At 35.4% G+C, this 20,685-nt stretch overlaps 1 protein-coding gene and 1 long non-coding RNA gene across 2 annotated transcripts; both read right to left on the bottom strand.

Moving 5' to 3' along the window:
• Nucleotides 1-4,384: 4,384 nt before the first annotated feature.
• On the bottom strand, nucleotides 4,385-8,504 carry LOC140177042 (uncharacterized). Its single transcript, XR_011868552.1, has 3 exons — nucleotides 8,228-8,504; nucleotides 7,493-7,917; nucleotides 4,385-7,188 (listed from the first exon to the last, which is right to left on the bottom strand). It is a non-coding gene; the product is annotated as an uncharacterized lncRNA (long non-coding RNA).
• Nucleotides 8,505-8,876: 372 nt separating this feature from the next.
• LOC112727462 (uncharacterized) lies at nucleotides 8,877-19,773 on the bottom strand. The gene is made up of 13 exons (XM_025777199.3): nucleotides 19,284-19,773; nucleotides 18,708-18,857; nucleotides 18,185-18,355; nucleotides 17,699-17,842; nucleotides 16,875-16,980; nucleotides 16,604-16,752; nucleotides 16,250-16,375; nucleotides 14,894-15,037; nucleotides 14,524-14,611; nucleotides 13,394-13,767; nucleotides 12,739-13,062; nucleotides 10,297-10,527; nucleotides 8,877-9,391 (listed from the first exon to the last, which is right to left on the bottom strand). Exons 1-13 carry the CDS (start codon nucleotides 19,566-19,568, stop codon nucleotides 9,257-9,259), a joined length of 2,427 nt encoding a protein of 808 aa, XP_025632984.1. The 5' UTR covers nucleotides 19,569-19,773; the 3' UTR covers nucleotides 8,877-9,256.
• Between the last annotated feature and the right edge of the window lie 912 nt (nucleotides 19,774-20,685).

Genomic DNA, 20,685 nt, shown 5'->3' with positions numbered 1-20,685 from the left:
TACAGAGAGATATGCAACACTAAGAAGATCCCCCCCCCCTCCGCGTCCGATTAAACATAAAAGAGGAGGAAGTCGGACAGAGTATTGCGAGTACCACCGAGTCTACAAGCATCCTACCAACAAATGCTATGACTTAAAGAACGTCATAGAAAAGCTAGCCCGAGAAGGAAGATTAGATCGATTCTTAGCCAACAGAACGGACGAACCAAAGAAGAGAAGAAGGGACGAAGAGGTCGGACGAGCTGAACGTCCCCCTCACACCCCTGAGAGGCATGTTCACATGATAAATGGAGGATTCGCAGGAGAAGGGATCTCTAAGTCATCCCACAAAAGACACCTTAAAGAGGTGTACCATGTTGGAGGAGGAGATAGATCGGTCGACCTCCCTACTATTACCTTCACTCAAGAAGATGCCGCGGGCATCATCCCGGGACATGATGACCCTGTGGTCGTTACCATAATACTTGCTAACGCCAACCTCCACCGAACACTGGTCGACCAAGGAAGCTCTACGGATATATTGTTCAAATCTGCCTTCGACAAGCTCGACTTACAAGAAAAAGAACTCAGAGCATACCCAAATAGCCTATTTGGGTTAGGAGACGCCCCAATTTAGCCATTAGGGTACATTCCACTACACACGACCTTTGGAAAAGGAACCCCATTTAGGAAAATAAGCATCGACTACATCGTAGTCGACGTGAGCTCAGCCTACAATACTCTGATAGGTCGGACAACGCTGAACCAGCTCGGCGCGGTGGTCTCCACTCCACACCTATGCATGAAGTTCCCCATTCCGGAAGAGATCGCAACCATAAAGGGAGACCAAAAACTCGCACGACGCTGTTACAACGAAAGTCTGAACCTTAAAGGCAACCCCAGAGGAAAAGAAACCAATACTATAGAACTCGGAGGAATTCAAGCTCGCGAAGAACTCCGCCCTCAGCCAGAAGGCGAAACTAAAGAAGTCCAGGTCGGGGATGCCCAGGATAAAACAACAAATATAGGGGCAACCTTAAAGGAAGACTTATAGGAGCCACTAATACAGCTCCTAAAGGATAATTCCGATCTCTTTGCATGGAAGGCCGCAGACATGCCAGGCATAGATCCCAAGTTAATGTGTCATAAGCTGGCGGTGTATCCTGGATCTCAGCTAGTGCAACAGAAGCGTAGGAAGCTTGGTCTAAAAAGGTCCCAAGCTGTGGAAGAGCAGGTACAAGCCTTCCTGAAGGCAGGGTTCATAAGGGAGGTTGAGTACCCATTATGGCTAGCCAATGTCGTCTTGGTAAAGAAGTCAAATGGAAAATGGCGAATGTGTACCGACTACACCGACCTCAATAAAGCATGCCCTAAAGATCCCTACCCGCTACTGAATATAGACACTCTAGTGGATGCCTCTTCCAGATACAAGTACCTCTCTTTCATGGATGCTTATTCAGGATACAACCGAATTTCAATGTATCCACCCGATCAAGAAAAGACCTCATTCCTAACTCCAAAGGCAAATTACTACTACATAGTCATGCCATTAAGACTCAAAATGCAGAAGCTACATACCAAAGATTAATGAATAAAGTCTTTGCCGACCACATCGAGAAGCTAATGGAGGTTTATGTAGACGACATGCTGGTAAAGACACAAAGTGAGGAATCGTTGTTGTCCGACCTCGCTGAAGTGTTTGACACCATAAGAAAGCATGGTATGCAACTCAATCCCGCAAAGTGCACCTTCATGGTAAAAGCTGGCAAATTCCTGGGCTTCATGCTCACCCAAAGAGGAATTGAAGCAAACCCAATTAAGTGCCAGGCCATACTTCGCATGAAAAGTCCGACCTGTGTCAAGGAGGTCCAGTAGCTCAACGGAAGACTAGCGGCTCTGTCTAGGTTCTTAGCTGGATCAGCCTTAATATCTCTCCCCTTCTATGCAACATTAAAGAAGGGAAAGAGGTTCGAGTTGACCCCAGAATGCGAAAAAGCCTTCCTAGACTTAAAGAAATTTTTGGGGCAACCACCTGTCCTTACTCGACCTCAGGAAGGTGAAAAGCTCATATTATACCTCGCCGTAGGAAGTCGGGCAATGGCATCAGCACTAGTCAGAGAAGATGAAAGTGGACAACAACCCATCTACTTCATCAGTAAGGATTTACAAGGGGCTGAATTAAACTATCAAAAAATAGAAAAGTTCGCCTACGCCCTCATACTCACTTCCCGACGACTCCGACCATACTTTCAAGCTCACACCATCAGAGTACGGACCAACCAACCCATAAAGGGGATCTTACAAAAAACAGACTTAATTGAAAGAATCCTATAATGGGCAGTCGAGCAGTCTGAATTCGACATCAAATATGAAGCTCGAACAGTTATTAAATCCCAATATCTGGCCGACTTTGTCGCAGAGTATACTGACACCCCAGGTACCCCCACAAAGTGGAGCCTTTATGAAGATGGCTCCTCAAACAAAACAGGGAGTGGCACAGGCGTCATCATAGAAAGCGATCAGGGAACACAAATCGAGCGCTCCTTAAAGTTCGAGTTCCCTGCCTCAAATAATCAAGCTGAATATAAAGTACTACTGGCTGGTTTGAGGCTGGCCAAGGAAGTGGGAGCTCAAAGGCTTAATATCTTCAGCGACTCCCAAGTAGTCAATTCACAAATAGAAGGGAGCTATCAAGCTAATAATAATAATAATAATAATAAAAATAAGGTATAGAAATTTGGAAATAAAAATAAGATTATGTTGGAGAAGATGAAGTGGGTTTGGGATATAGAGAGATAGCAAAAGAGTTACCTGTTTTAAGATGTTGAGTCATTGTCAACCCAATGTTTAATTCAAGGTGAGTACAATTATCATTACACGTAGTAAAGCATGTGCTTTTTTTTTTCTGTTCACAAAAATAAACACATGGGCTATGATCCTAGCATGCATTTCATTCCATAACAAACATATCTAGATACAGTCCAACTAATCTAGATCATGAACAACCGCATTTTGAAGTGGATCTAACTATCAAACTAAGCCTGAATCAAGCTAAAATGAATTAAACTCACCTTGCGAAAGAATAAGCAAGGAGAATGCACTTCGTTGGTGAAAACAAATTCAGGAGCAGCAGTGACCACATGAACATCATGACCAGCAAGGATTAGATGCCTCACCACCTACATATATACATGCAATTGAAATTGAAATTGCAATTCAAACTTAAATGTAATGCAATATCCAAATAATGAATCATGAACGACAATGACATGAGAATGAGGATGAGAAATGAGAGGTTACCTTCGCAACACGAGTTGCGTGGCCAAATTCATGACCAGTGACATAGTAAGCAAAAACCATTTTCGGTGTGGAATAAACAGCAGCAGCACCATCGCCATCATACTCTTCCTGCTGCTTCATCCCCATTTTAATCCCCATTTTAATCGCTACCATAATTTTTTAGCAGTCACACGTTGTTGTAGAGCCAATCTAGGAAGCAAGACGGAGTTGAACATCGGCGATTCGAGGCGAGGCGCGGTGAGACAAGGCGAGACGAGGCGATGCAATGGGCAAGGCAGACAAGCGGAGCAGAGCACCCGTGGACCGTGGACCCGTGGACGATGCAGACGGACGATGACCACCCAACGACGGACAAGGACGACGCCACGGAAGACGGCAGCAGAGTGCGACGGAGGAGAAACTCAATTTGGATCTTAGGAAACTAACTTAGGGCTGGTTAGGATTTTTTAATTTGGGGAGAAAATGTAAAGGGTACTATTGGTATTTTAAAAAAATAGGAGAGATCTTAATTAATTATTTTAATCTAATTATAAGAATATTCGGTTTTTTAACATAATATTCTGTTATTTTAAACAGATTTGTGACGGTAGGGACTAAATTAAAAACAAAAATAACGTATAGGGACCCAATTGAAAAGAAAAAAAGTATAGGGACTTAATTGAAAATTCGGTAAAACTATAGGGACCTGTAGAATAATTAAACTTTATTATTATTATTATTATTATTATTATTATTATTATCTTTTCTCAAAATATCTCAGCATAATAAAAATTGTAAAAAGATCCTAATTAATTTAAACTCTGGTTATCAAAAAATTAATTATGTAAAATATCTTATAATAGCAAAATTATATAATAATTTTAATTGATCTAAACTCAAATGATAATAATAATTATAAAAAATTAATTTAATTTTTCCTATTAAAATACTTTCTAATAAATAGTTTAAACTAATAGAATAAATCATAATTAATTTAAATTTCAATAATTATAAAATTAATTAAATTTTAGTAAAATAATTTCTCAAAATATAAAATTCAAACTTAATAAGATAAACCATAATTTATTCCTATTTAAATTTTTAAAAAATTATGGGATGTTACAAATTACCCCTAATATTGTCATTTATTTATTCGATAAGTGCTTTAACATTTCTTTGTTGTTAGATGAATACAAAGTAATATGGAGAATGATTCAATCATTAAACAAATCAATTGTGAAGTCATATATATATATACATGCACGAGTTTGACAGTTTCTGCTGCAATTTTTTTTTCTGATGAAGTGACAATCAATTTTTACATGCTTAGAGTGCTCATGCAGGGCTAGATTTGTGGCCATTTGGATGGAAGAAATGTTGTCACAAATTAACATGGCAGAGTTGACTTCGACATTCATGAACTTAAGGAGTGCAATGACAGAGATAATCTCACACGATGCATTTGCCAACGCCCTATATTCAGCTTACATAGAGCTTCGAGAAACCACATCTTGCTTCTTACTCATCCAAGACACAAGAGAATCTCCCAGAAAGGTGCAACAACCCGTAGTGGATCTTCGAGTGTCAAAACAACTGCCCCTACCCATGTGATTCTTTCAAATAGTGCAACACGTGATGAACAGCATTTAAATATGGCATTCTAGGATCAGACATGTATTGTACAAGCTTCACAACAGCAAAAGTGATGTCCGGTCTGGATATGGTGAGGTACATTAACCTCCCCACAAGTCTACGATAGGCAGACGGGTCTGGCACTGACTTACCCTTTGCAGCTCGAAGCTTAAGGTTAGCTTTCATGGGTATATTTGCGGGCTTACAATCGACATAGCTTGTATCTTCCATAAGAGAGAATATATTTTCTTTGAGATAAAGATATGCCTTGCTTCGATCTTGCCAACTCCAAGCCCAAGAAAAATTTAAGGTTACGTAAGATCTTTAAGTTGAAGATAGCTTGAAGACTGTCCTTCACTGCATTCACTGATGCTTGTGTTGGCCCAGCTATGATGATATCATCAACATATACGATCAAGAATGTAGTTGAATCACCACTTCCAATAGAAAAAAGAGAGTAGTCTTGTTTACATTGATTGAAGTTGTGATCCGTCAGGGTTGTACAAAATTTTGTAACCCATTGTCTCGAAGCCTGTCTTAAACCATAGAGGGATCCACTTAGCTTGCAAACCAAACCTTGATTTCACTGTAGATGGCTGAGAGGCAAGTCTATATACACCTCACCATTCAATCGCCATTGAGGAAGGCATTGTTAATGTCCAACTGAAGTAGGCTCCAATTCTTTACGGCAGCAACAGTAAGTAGGACTCTCACTGTTGTTATTTTTGCCACGGGACTGAAAGTATCTCTGAAATCTAACCAAGCTTGTTGTGTGTATCCTTTTATAACCAACCATGCCTTGTATCTCTCAAGAGACCTATCAGCTTTAATTTTAGCCTTATAAACCCATCTACAACCAATTGCACATTTACCTTTGGGTTGAGGTAGCATTTCCCATGTATTGTTGGCCTCAAGTGCATCTAATTCATCTTGCATAGCTTGTCTCCATTTAGGGAAGTGCATGCTTGATGGTAAAATTGCGGTTCAAATATGGCATTAGCTTAGGCAAGAAAGTGGTGATAATTTGAACTAAGCCTATGGTTACTGATGAAATTGGAAAGAGGGTAAGGTGTGCTGGTAAGGCATATATAATCAGTGAGGTATGCTAGAGGGTAACGGTTTCTAGAGGATTTTTGGGGCGGTGGTGGGATTGAAGGAATGTTGGAAGTAGTATATGGTGCTATAGAAGTTTGGATAGGTGCTGGAATTGTAAAGGAATCTTTGGGTGTAGGGTCTTGTGCTGGAGCGTGTAGGGCTGGAGCAGGTAGAAAAAAATCTGCAAACAGGTCATTGTGGGGCTAAAGGTGTGGGGAATTGCTGAAGGGCATGACATGTTCATGGAAAATCATATCCCTATAGACAAAAAATTGTTTGGTATCAAGGTTGTATAGTTTGTAACCCCTTGTATCCAAGGGGATATCCAAGGAAGATTGATGGGACTGGTCGGGAGCAGAACTTGGTTCTGGAACTTGATTTAGTCGCTGCATAGGCTAAAAGTCAAAGTTTCTCAAACTATCATAGTTGGAAGCTTTGTTGAATAGTAGTTCGAATGGAGACCTCAGGTTTAGTAAGGGACTTGGGGTTCTATTGATAAGGAAGGCAGCAGTGGTGATGCACTCTCCCTAAAAAGAGATGGGCAGTTTAGCTTGAAAGTAGAGAGCTCGAGCCACATTAAGAAGGTGTTAGTGTTTTCGTTTCTACCACGGCATTTTGTTGTGGTCTGTATGGACATGAGAATTGGTGGAGAGCTCCCTTTTGTTGCAAGAAATCTGTGAGTGCAAGTTCTTTTGCATTGTCTGATCTGAAACACTTAAGATTCATGCTAAAGTGAGTTTCTGTTAAGGAATAGAAATTCTTTAAACAAGTTGTAGCATCATCAACAATGGTCAAGAAAAATCTTTTTCCATTATAAGTTGGAATATGGTAAGGTCTCCACACATAATAATGAACAAGGTCAAAGGAATTTGAAGACAAATTATTGTAGGAATCAAAAGGAAGTTTCCGAAACTTTGTAAGTGGGCATGCCTCACAACCACTGCAATCAGCTTTATTTTGTAATTGGAGAGTATTATCTAAATGATGCAGAATTTCAGATGAAACATGACCTAAGAGAGTGTTCAACAGTTGTGATCTGCACAAATTTATTGAAAAAATATCAGAATTAGATCTTGAAAGATTTGGTGATTTCACCAGCTTTGAGCAATATGTTGGGGATGATGTTTTAGGATGTATAGTCCTTGATGCAAATCACCCTTCCCAATCCTCTTCAATGTGGAATTGTCCTGAACAGTAAAGTACCTTGAGCCAATAGTCAGAGTGAGTGTAGTGTTGGATAAGAAAGATGAAACCGATAGTAAATTTACACAAAAAGCTGGTATATATAGAACATTTTAGAGAGAAATGTGATGGTTCAAAACAACTGCCCCTATGAAATTTGCATAGAAACGTTCACCGGTTGGTAAAGAGACTAAGAATTTTCTTGAAGTGTGAATTGAAGAAAAAAGCGACAAATCACATGCAATGTGAATGGTTGCTCCACTATCTAGGATCCAAGCATCTTAGGATAAATTTGACCTTGATATTGAGGTGTTGAGAACAATACCTGATGGGGTGTTGATCTCTATAGAGGCATTTAATGGAATCTCTTGAATACTCAGATTATTCAACAAACTAAGGAGTTGTTGATTCTATGTAGGAGAAAGCTGTGTGGCTGAATTGATATCTGATCTTGACTCTAAGGTGTTGAAACATGATGTACAAAAGGTTTCACTCCTCTCCTTTGCCATAGTTTGGTGGAAATCCAAATGTCCATAGAATCCACAATGAAAGCAAAGAGGCTTATCTTCTCGCATTGAACCTCTACCTTTACCTTGAGTCTGAAGAGATTGTGGGTTTCTGGAAAAGAAAGCTACCTGGTGAGAGGAGGAAGCTCCAATAGCTCGATGTTTTTCTTCTTGAGTTGTTAATTGCGTAGAGGATCCATGAGAAGGATCTAACCACGAATTTGAGAGTAGGATTCATCTAAACCTATCAAGAAACAGTGCACATACTCAGCTTGGAGGAAATCTTGCAATGCACGAGCATTTTCACAGTTATAATATACAGGTCGATATGAGTTCAGTTCTTCCCAAAGAACTTTAAACTTGGTAAAGTACTGAGACATTGATAGAGCTCCTTAGTGAAGATTCATTAATTCTCACTTCAACTCGAACACACACAGGTCATTACCATGTTGAATTCGTTCTTTGAGGTCATTCCACAATTCTTGAGCAGAATCCATGTAACCTAGAGATGTAGCAATCTCTTTGGAAACCGAATTAAGAATCCACGTACTTACCACATTGTTGACACATTGGCAATTTTCAAATTTCTCTGGCTCAATGTCCGGATCTGGTTGAAGCAATTCTAAACAACTTCTCCGAACTCGTGATCAAAACTGCATGCTTCTAACGAGAACAAAGGTGAAGAAGCAAACGCATTCTCATCAAGTGAAGAGATAGAATTATCGCAACAAAAAGAAGAATGATGGAGCACCAGGATCAAAATCGAAAAATAATTGTGAAGATGAAGATGAGAAAAATCGTGAAAGGTTAAATCTAGAATCAAATGAACTCGATTTGATGACTCCTTTCAGAAATTAACTCAATAATCTAAATAATTTAATATTAGATGATTCCATCCCAACTTTGGATATAAGTTCACTAGGAATTTTACCATAATTGGGATCAATCATGCATTAGTATATACTAAAATTAATCATTAATATAAAATATACAATAAAATACAAAATATACATTAAAAATAAATGAAATTACAAATATACTTATATACAAATACATGACAACTAATTTTGATATACACTTAGCATTTTTCAATTGGGACATTATTTAGCAGCTCCAAAATTATTAATGCATTTAAATAAATTCAACTGCAATAGGATATTAGATTTACAAGTCTAACTAATTTATCACCGACACCTGTGCAGCTAGAGATGAAATACACTTTCCATTAATGAAGGAGTACAATATGATACAGAATAGAATATACAAACGAATAATTACAGATAGATAGTACCCTTTCAAATTTTGATTCTAGTTGTGGGTACTTCGATACACTGAGTAATAAATCTTGCAGCATATCATTCTATGATTTCTATCATGAGAACTATGTGGGATGCTTCCCCTATCTATATATTAAAAATGATTCAGTATAGAAGATTTGGTGAGTGTCTTACAAATAGCTTTCAGCAACCAAGAGCAAGAGATATATGAAATATTGGGTTACTTATACACATGTATAGTGTTTTGTACAGTCTGTCATAATATACACAATTGCGGGGCCTTAAGGTGAGGTTGATAGAGTTCTCTTACAAAAAGGAATCACGTATCAATCGTGCTAATACCCGAGAAGATAATCTGCTAACAATTTCAGGAAGCACTTTAGCCGAGATGCCGGGCAACACAGGGAGCAGGTCTTGGATAATCTGAGGGACATTGAGTACCTGTTGCCATCCCCCCAAAACAAAAAAGACAATGAATAATTAAATTGATTGTGTTAGACACCAAAAGAGACAATAAATAATTATTTTTGTCGCATTTTCAAATCATTCAGGAGCTATTTTGTCGATAACATCTTTCAGGAACTTTTTTGTCAGGTCCGAATCTTTCAAGTACCGAATTGGTAATTAAAACTATTTGATAATTTTCTTTTTTAAATATATTGACACCCATAATCAATAACTAAATTGGACAAGTGAAAAATTGTGTCATATAATTGATTTTTGACCCATAATCGATTATGAAGTCTTGGTTAGGGGTAAAACCAATCATCTAAAAAACTACATAATTGATTTAGATTTTGATTCATCATAATGGAATATCGACGAATTCAATTAGTAATCCAAGATCTAAACATGCTTTGGACTATTTTTAGTTGAGGGAAAAATCAATGCTATCTATAAACAAAAAATCAACCATCAATCAGCCATCCACCCACCCGTATAGGAATACATAAGAATACGAAATGACTACATAATCATCTTTATAATCAAATTTAATAAATAATACAATTAAGTAGATATATATTCATAATCAACATATGAATAAAAAGTATAATGGTTGCTGATTAGTGTTCATAAAAAGTTTGATTATGCTATTATGAAAAAAGTTTGAATATTCAGCTACAAAAAAGTTGATTTTCCCGGTGAGAAGTTTGATTATTTTGGTCAAAATCACTGTTGGAAAATTGTGAATGAGACCCTAAATATAAACAAATACGTAATGACTCATTTTGTGGGTGATTTATAGTGTTGATAACATTTTTGAAAACAATATACTTGTCTATTAAGAGAGAAAAAACAAAAGGCTCACAACAAAGTTCTCAATGGTGAAATTCATTATTCATTACCTGACCAGACGTCCTTGATAGTGAGCTTCCAGCAGTCAAGAACTCCACCACTTTCTGGACATTATTCAGTATGACTTCATCCTCTTCGGTTATGGTGGGTATAAGTGCTGTCGTCTTAAAGGGTCCAATAGTAGGTACCATACTGAAAACCGGGGCCGCATTCTGAAATCCGAGTGGGGATATTATTCTTACGAGTTGTTCTCTTGTAAGTGCATCAATGCCTTTGACAATCTGAATTCACAGGCAATACGTGGATCACCAAATGCACAGAAGTCAGAAAGTAGCACTGATTCAAACTACCCATAAATATGACAAATTTCACAAAATATAGCAAATAGTTCATCATGGCGCTGACAAACAATATGCAATGAATCACCTAAAAAACAGCATGATATGAAAAATAAATGTAAATGAGATGAAAATATTATATAAGCCTTTTGGACCACAAGAAGCCTCTTTTAGTTCAGGGTAAGAGGAATTGATGATCCAAGTTGGCTACTTGACTCCTATCAAGTATTTATTATGTATAAGGGATGTTATTCAACACTAGCCACTGCCAAGCAAAAATCAATCATCTGGTTGCATTGCAGCCAATGAACCAGAATAAAGTTACAGAAAAGGGTCAAACAATGACAAATCAAATTGAGCAGGAGAGGAACATCAATAAAACAAGATTTCAAGCATAATAAAAAATAAAGTCACAACTAATTATTTTTATTTCATTTTCAAGTTCAGCTATTTGCAGAGTTTCAGGTCAACTATTTAAACATTTGTTGATTTCCTTTTATCTGAAGAATTTAATGTGAGAAATTATGAAATTGATGATAGGTTGGTTACATAAAGCTTAAGTATCATTTGCTTACTTTGGTACTACTTTGATTTCTTCTTTCATATGATTTTCATATGTATATAAAATTTACTCAACAAATAGAACATGCAATATTAGAATTTAGACCTTTGATATGAACTAATATCTTCTATAATATAATTTCTCATATAATTGAAGAATTTAATGTGAGAAATTATGAAATTGATGATAGGTTGGTTACATAAAGCTTAAGTATCATTTGCTTACTTTGGTACTACTTTGATTTCTTCTTTCATATGATTTTCATATGTATATAAAATTTACTCAACAAATAGAACATGCAATATTAGAATTTAGACCTTTGATATGAACTAATATCTTCTATAATATAATTTCTTTCATATAATTGAAGAATTTAATGTGAGAAATTATAAAATTGATGATAGGTTAGTTGCATAAATGCTTTTTACTATGATATTCTAAATGTGATTATATAGATAGATTCTTTTCTCTATGTTGCAACAAACTAAGTTTAGTGTTGACATGGCAAATTCATAGAAAATGTAAAATCTTTGGTATCATTAGCTTCTTAAACACTACTTTGGTCTCTCCTTTCATATATTATAATAAATAGTTACCACTACACGAGATTAGATTACATCCCGGGATTAAGAGCCCTGCTAATGTTTCATTAAACATAAATTTGTCATCATCAATTAAAATGCTAATTAGATTTAACTAAGCAAGCATAAGATTTGCACAATCAAATTATATATTTTGAAATATTTACAGATTCAATGCATTCAAGTGTTGACATTTTGTCCTGTTTAATGTGAGATGAGAGAAAAGGGGATTCAATACATAATCACAGGATATACACAATACTATCGTATCGTAACGGATCCTATAAGGATATAATATCATAACTCATTTATTCACACATATTCTAACATGCCCCCTTTTTCCAAGTAACTATCCATGTAATTGGTATTTTATTTTTCTTTTTTATTAAATTTTGGATAGAAACTGTATCCATTTAAATACCAGAGGTTCGTTCCCCTGATGAAAATTATAATGAGGCAACTGGGCACCAGATGGACCCTTGTCATTACTAATCTAAAACTTCTAACATGCTAAAAGACCACAAGAGGCTTGGTAAGACATTGATATAGGGCGGGTTAGCTGACCTTGCTAAAAGTTAACGACCCTATTAATAATCTAATTTCATTTGTTTCGAATTCATTTATCAAATGGTTAAGGAATCATATGTTTGGAAATAATTATTTCTTCCCTAGAAGAAATATCTTTTAAGCATAGAGAAATAACATGAAACCTATCCGCAAAATCGCCAGATGATTTCTACCATTTAGCTCCCTTGATTTCCGCCAGTTATACAAAGATATGCAACAACTTAATACATCCAATACTATTAATTTCAAGTAATTTGTATATCACGCCATTTAGCACACTTGTTTAATAAACATGGTTGGAAGAGGAAGGGATATCTGGTACTTGGGTCTAAAATGCAAAGAATAATTAAATCAATTTGCATCTTAAAAAGTCATTTGAAGTTATAAGAAGTTATAAGATAGAAGTTATAACAAAAGCTTCTTAAATACTTATAGAGAGAGTACCTCATCCAGAAGAAATTCTCGGAAAAAGTTTCCCCTATCAGACAGCAAAAAGGCCAAAGCTGCCCTTGTTTGCAGTGGCTGCTGTGATTGAGGAATTGCAGACTGGAAACCGGGCAATAGAACCTGTGATTGACTAGTAAGCACCCCAAGTTCAGCCATTTCCCCATTCAGACTCTCTCCACCTCCACTTTTGGCAGCAGTAATAAAATTCTCAAAGGCTTGCATGACATCAATAAATCTTTCAGCATCAAAAACTCCAGATTTACCATATATAGTGTAACGTAAAGCATTCCTTAGCCGAGGGGATTCATCCGTAAGGAGCCTCTATCAATGAAACGATGGACATCAGTATAGATTAATCAGAAGAATCTAATGTAGCAATAGGACAAGCTAAGTCACCAGTAACAGAAAATCCTATTGGTTTAGCATTCAAAGCTATTAACCAAACTGTCAAATTCCAATTTTGTTTCAGTAAATAACTTCCATCCATGATGGTTGTAACGAAATCAAATTCGATGAATTCCATAATATTAACATGATCATTCCTTCAATGTGCTCCATTCGAAATTTGTGCGTGCTCTAGAACTAGGACACATGCAAATGGAAAAGATATCCACCCTTTATGTCAAAAGAGTCACTAAGCAGAAGATTATACCTGAGCAATATAAGGGTAGGCCTCATCAACAATGGCAAAATCCGAATTTCCTACTAAGGCAATCCCCTCTAGCACCCCAATAGCCCTAATTATCAGGGCAAAGTATGGGGGTATCCTAAATGGATAATCAAAGGTAATCTGAGCCAAATCTGATGCAAGCTCTTGAAAATTGATGTTCTTTGCTCCTCCACCTTCTAAGGCCTGATCGAAGACCTTGGCTAAAACTGGCAAGATTGGCTCTAAATTGATGCCATCAGGAATGAAACCGAGTTTAACAAAGTCTTTAACTATAGCTGGGTAATCCCGATGGATGAGATGAGAAATTGCTTCAATCATTCCATACTTTTGATCATCAGTCAATTTTGTAACAAGCCCTAGGTGCAAGAAAATAATTTGATCATTTACCACAATGATTCACATATTGAAACATCTACTTGCATATATAAAGAGTAGCATGAAGGATTAAGGCAATATAATGAACCATGGAACAGGAGATACACATGTTCAAAAATTATTCCAAATACATCATAGCTATAATATTCAGGTGAGAAACCAAAAAAAGCTATGATTAAGAAAAGAAAGCTTCATTACCACATTAGTGGCTCCACTTACCTCCCCACCCAAACATACCCTTAACAAGAACATCGACCACCCCCTTTCTCAAAAAAAAAAAAATAATATTAATATGTATGATACGGAAAAATACTATTCTCACTATTCCATCTTTAAATTCTCAAAATGATATCTTTCCATCTTGAATTAGTTACATAAATCAAATGATAACATAGTGTCCTATAACATGGAGTCCGAGGAAAATTGGTTCTGCAACAGTATTATGTGAAATACAACTCCATAATGAGCTTATCAAAGAGAATTAAGCATAAATATGTTTTGTTTATAAATAATTCATGACAAGACACAATGGCATTGTCTGATCCATGTAGCCAATCTCTCCTAGTGTGGAACAAGGCCTTGTTGCGGTGGTGGTTCTTAAAAGCCAAATTAGTTCACATTTTCAACATATATTTCATAAAGTAAAAGCCACACCTATTTCTATAATGTTGGCATCTTATGAGAAAAATAATCTACAACTATACAATATTCAGATACTCAAAAAAAGATGTTCTTACCAAAGTCAAGTATAGCGAGCTTTCCATCTGGAGTGCGGATCAAATTTCCCGGGTGTGGATCAGCATGAAAAAATCCAGTATCAAGCAGCTGAAATAAAATAAAAATGAAGAGATAAATATGTAGTAATTACTTACATCAATTATTCCTAGAAGAACTCTTCTAATACTATACCACATACATTTTCATCAACATTTTATTATACAATCACATGTTCATTAATGCATAATTTTTACATTAAATATTTTATTTTCAGTAAAGGGTTCAGAGATATAACAATATGATTGGAATTGACATCAAAAGCAATAAAATAAAACATTCTATAATTCTTTTTAAACCAAAAAGATAAAAAATAAAAAAAAGTGAAACTACCTGCTTTAGATAACAGATGACTCCAACATTAACTAGCTCTCCAACATCGCTTTCCGTGCTTTGTGACAACTTCTCTCCGTCAATCCACTCTGTAGTAAGAACCCTCCTTGATGTATATTTATTGTAGGTTCTTGGTATCACAACCTGAAACTAGAACTATCAGAAGAAGTAGCCGAGATCTAGTGACCATTCATGTAAAAAGTATTCGGCTAGAATTCCCACATATGATAAAACTTTTGACAAGCCTGTTATGAACATAGGCACGTTTATTGTGTTTCTTCAAATTTATGAAACATTATACGTAAATAAATATTGACGAAAACATTTTACATATAAACAATGTAGAAAAATATCTTAGTTACAAAAAATCTAACCTTACATTCTCAGTTTGATCACCCATTTGTTAGGCATATATGTATCCACTATCTAGGGCTTTGGTGATTAGGGTAGTGTTTTGGATTACATCCTCAAATAAAATCACATTATGAATTTATTATGATATATGATAAAACTCAGCCTTACTTTCTATCGGTAACTTTTATGCCACCACATAAAAGACAACTTCAATTCGGATGGCAGACTACACACAGAGAAAACAATAACAGACTAAAACTCCAAAAGAATCATCTACCCACTACAGCATTCCACCATGTATGCATGTATAGCTATATCCACACTTCATATCCATAAACAGTTCAAACATCTCTAGGAAAACATAGGAAATAAATAAATATTCTCCCCATCAAGCATACACATGGATGCTTTTCTTATAGCTATTTTATCTTTTTTAGTTAATTGCTCAGTGTCACTTGGAAATAAAAGCAAAACTCTGTAGTACATGCATTCATATTTTACTGGAATGGGAAGTTAAGATTTTAAATAACCTCCTTGTACTCTTTGGTCTCATTCTGGGAGACAACTTTAAGTTTCTTCCCTAGTGTAAGAAACTTACTAGAAACTTAGATGGCAGGAAGGGTTTCTTTTATTCAGTCTTCAAGTCACATTAATCTAATGCATTGTCTTCTATCTAAATATATTTATTCCCCTTGCTTTTGTTGTTTCAGTGGGTGTTACTTGGTCCTTGGGGACCTATAAAACTTCATTTGGTCTGCAGTGTGTTACATTCCGTGAGACAATCTTGTCTCATGAGCTAGGATAATTGTTGTACTGAAAAAGAATGGTTACCTCTCATTCAACCATCTGATTTACCCATATATCATACTTGAATCAAAACCAAACTTAGATTGTGGAAATATCAACCATGTTATATATGCAATTCATTTTTCTTTAATATATAAAAAACAAGGGGAAAATATAGAGAGCCGGCAAAAATTAACTTCAAGTAATCATCCTTACCTGTGGTAGGTCTTTCCTCATCATTTCAGCAAAACGATTTCCATTTTCACCTTCATTCACATAGTCTAGCTCTTCAAAGAATCGAGCAGCCCACTCATCAACCAACCCAACGACGTCTATTGAGACCTATAATGTACAAAATAATAAAATAAAGGCTTAAATAAAATTTTTGTTCTCTATAAAATACCCGTGTTTTGGTTTTGGTCCTTATAAGAAAGTTTATTTTGGGTATGGAGGACATTTGTAATAAGCAATTAGCTTGCATTACCAACATCACTATTTAAATGTTCAAATTAATTCAGTTTCAATTGACAAATACAACTTCAAGTCTCTCCTCACAATAATTAAACTTACCTGTGGAAACTTTCGAAGAGCCAAACCTAGCTTCCTAATAATGAATAAGTCAATTGTGACTGTCTCAAGAACAAAAGGTCTTTGTACTTTAACAGCCACCAAGTCCCCGTTTTCCCTTAGGCGGCCCTTATATACCTGTCCAAGAGAAGCTGCAAGGATTTAACAAAAGAATTAATACCTCTTGATAAATGAACTTAAAAAACTAGCAAAGAGAGACTATACTTTTTCTACAATGAAATTACTATAACTAATTGGTTGTCTGGAGAGCTACCAGCAGCAATGGGAGATGTTGATAGTTCAGAATAGATATTTTGCCATGGTTGACCAAGCTCCTCCTCAATTAGAGCCATAGCTATATCATCTGGAAATGAAGGAACCTTGACATTTACAGAATTCCCCCACAACCCCATCAAAAAAGAAAACAAACCTTAGCAAAAGGAATATTTCAGTATTAGAAATCATAATGTCATTGTGTAACTGCTAATAATTTTCACTATTTACAATTTCAAAATTAATTCTTGTATGTTGGATCATGATTCTAATTTAGACAAAGAAAACGGCCCAGTAAACTGCTTATGAAAATAGAAGAAAAATATTAGATGCAACCAGCGCAACTGTTTCATTTTTCTAAAATAAATAGGAAATATAATTTTGATTCCTATTTGTGATAATATGAAACTTCTTTATTGTGAAATATAAGGAGCAACTAAGAAAAAATGAGTGTCACTTACAGGGACAGACCAAATTTATTTTTATTTATTTATTTTGAACCCAACACTAATTTTAATTTGGTCCCATCACTTTACAGTAGCTTCATGCCAAGCTGAAAACTTCAAAACAGCACCACACAACAAGAATTACTAATAAACAATTGAGTGTACATGGACCACATTAAATTTTGCTTTTATAAACAAAATTGAAAAATGAACACTATGTATATGGAGAAAAACATATATTAATCAATAAATCACACTAGTCTGCATATCAAATTATGAACTTTTCTCAGACTCACATAATCCCTCTGAACTAATTCATTAGAGATGGATTATGCAGAATGGTGAAATGAAGCAAAGGGAGCAAGAGCAACAAGCTTACTTTATCACAAAGTTTCTGCAGTTCTGTCATTGCTACAGGTGATAGTATATCAGGTCTAATGCTCAATGCTTGCCCAAGTTTTATGTACGCTGGACCCAAAGATGTAACAATTTCACGCAATTCAATTGCTCTAGCAACTTCGTTCTGGTTATAGAAAATCGGAAAGAGCAAAAATAAATAATCACAAATTCACAATGTAAACTCAAGTTGCATTGTAAAAAGTAGATAGGAATATATGGAAAGCGACACGTATACCCACACAGAGATACATGTTCAAGCCCTAGGTTCTACAGTACCAACTAGTAAACTACTTTTGTATGAAGTTAAAATAATTATAAAATAACTCATTCAGTCATTTCATAAAAGCGCACTTCTTAGTTTTTATTATTTAAAAAACTAAACATAAAAAAAAATAAAACAGAGTGGAATAAAACACTCTGGAATAAAGAGTAAGCTATGAAGCCTTTCTGGATATTAAGGAATCACCTCCTTAACCTTCTTCTTAATCACATCCCAAGCAATGCGCGAAAGGAAACCTCCAGCAACAGAAAGTAACTGCACAATGCGCGTAGCAACAGCACGTGGACGTTTTCCCCAATATGCAGAAATACTTGGGGGATCATACACTAAAGGCAAAAACTCACTACTTTCATCCACCTACACCAATACAGAATACAAAGTTCCAATTACAATCGAATCTGATACTCGTTTATAAAAAACAAAAGGCACACACTTTATCCAAAAAGGAAAAACGGAAAAATTAAACACTAAAATGAAAATGAGCATAAAGGAATGACAGCCAACATAGAGATAAACTCCAAATATATCATAAAACAATTTTTAAAGCAAATACATATCAGTTTGATGCTAATGTATTAATGTTAATGCACCATAAGTCCATAACTGCTGTCAGCTAGTAATCACAAACAAGTTCACTAAATTTTAAATAATAATAATAATAATAATAAATTAAAATAAAATACTATAAGATTCAGATAATTCTGAACACCTCAACAAGACGTAGCTCAACATCATCCGCAGCAAACAATGAGTCCTTCAGGTTCTGTCCACGAAGGCCTCTCATCAGAGTCGCTAACTGTTCGTCTTCTTCCATTTGTGCTCTCATTCGCTTTATCTCCTTTGAAACATCTCCAATTCTCTGCCATCCAACAAAACCCACACACTCATAGTCGTTAACTCAAGTGTTCCATCGACTCAATAAACAATCAAAATAAAAGACATGCAAAAAGAAAAAGATAACTGAATCATGCTTTCATGTTTTTATTTCCTGCATTACTTCTCTTGGTTCATGATTTCATGGTTTTGTGAACTAAATAACAAAAACGAAAACTTTATTTCATTTTTAGTATTTTTCTACTTTCAGTATTTTGTTAAGGAAGAGATAAGACAGAAAACAGAATTTTAGTTTATTATTTTCACTATTTTCAACTTTTTTTCCCCTAAAAAATCCTGATTTCAATCCGAAGTTCTTTATCTCACTATTTCTTCGAAAAAAAAAAAAAAGAAAATGGAAACATTAAAAAAAAAAAAAACCGAAAATCAGGATCAGGATCAAAAGTGTCACCGTTGATCCACCATTGACGGTGCTGCCAGTCGGAGTAAACCTAGATGACGAACCATTGACTGCACTGCTCAGCGGAGGAGACCTGGACGACGAATCGTTGATGGTGGTCGATTGAGCAGTTATAGCCTGTTTAGCCTCCGCGGAGACGACGAAAACACGGTTGGAGTGGAGGCGAAGCGGACGGAGCTTACTGCTCCATGATGGCGAATGGTGGTGGTGTGAGAGTGAGCGACGGCGAGGGAAGGAATCGATTCGGCAGGAGACGAGCGTCGATGCGGCGTCCATGGCGGTCCGTCTCCCCTTGTAGAGAGAGACAGAGACAGAGAGAAAATATAGAGAATTTGGAGCAATGAGGGCCAAAGCCAAACTGGTGGTGGTGTTTGGCGAAGTTTGAAGTGATGTGTTGTAAACTTGTAACTGTAACTTGTTAGTTAGTGACTTAGTGTACGAACCACTAAGGAAGGAAAGAAAATGCAGACAAGGAGTGAAGGAAAAATAGAAATTGTACTAATTTTTTTCTTTTAAATTTAATTAAAGCCAATTTTTTTAGTCACTTAATTTTTTAAATTATTTTTTAATTTTATATTTCGTACCCTAAGTTTCTTAAATTTTTCAAAAATTTAAAGATAAAAAATAATCTTATAATAAAAATACTAAATTAAGCAATTAAAAAGTAGTCCCCGTATTTATTCTTTTTAAATATAGAAAAATTATTTATTATTAATTATTTTATCAAAAAGTAAAAGGTATATATAAAAATGATCTATAAAATTTTTTTTTTAAAAAAAATTAATATCAAAAAGAAAACAAAAAAGAAAAGAAGAGAGTTAGTAAACAATTGAAATCCATAAAATGCACTATTTTTCTTTTTTTTATTTACTCTATTTTTAACTAATATTTTTGTTTTTATTATTTTTTATTTATTATTAAGAATTTATCAGAATTTTTATTTAAATAAATTAAATAAATATTTTATTTATTGAAATAAATAATTTTAAAACTTATTACGAAAATGTATAAAATTTTTTATCTCGTTTATAGTGTAAACGAGATACGTGCAAACTTATCTCGTTTACACTATGATAAACCCCAATTTTGTGGTTTATCTTGTGCTTAATTTGGGAGATTTTATCACCTTTTCTCACATTTATTCAATGAAATAGCATGATTTTACAATTCTCCCTTGATTTGTGCCTAAATGTGAAAACATGCTTTTTAGGCCCTAAAATTGGTGATTTTAATTCACTTTAATTCTATTCGATGCCTTGATATGTTTGTGATGCACGAAAAACTTGTCTCGCAACAAATTCTCCTTCGGCAAGTGTACCGAATTGTCGTCAAGTAAAACTCACAATAGAGTGAGGTCGAATCCCACAGAGATTAACGGATTAAGCAATCAATG

This window comes from Arachis hypogaea, chromosome 12, assembly GCF_003086295.3.
Source record: "Arachis hypogaea cultivar Tifrunner chromosome 12, arahy.Tifrunner.gnm2.J5K5, whole genome shotgun sequence".
Lineage (NCBI taxonomy): Eukaryota > Viridiplantae > Streptophyta > Magnoliopsida > Fabales > Fabaceae > Arachis > Arachis hypogaea.
This window is presented reverse-complemented; position numbering and strand designations above follow the sequence as displayed.

Excerpts from the sequence above, each read along its gene's own strand:
- LOC112727462 (XM_025777199.3), bottom strand. The coding sequence starts at position 19,568 with ATGGACGCCGCATCGACGCTCGTCTCCTGCCGAATCGATTCCTTCCCT. Across the intron at positions 18,858-19,283 it reads CCGTCAATGGTGGATCAACG|AGAATTGGAGATGTTTCAAA; the intron begins GTGACACTTTTG and ends GTTGGATGGCAG. Across the intron at positions 13,768-14,523 it reads GCTCGCTATACTTGACTTTG|GGCTTGTTACAAAATTGACT; the intron begins GTAAGAACATCT and ends TCTTGCACCTAG.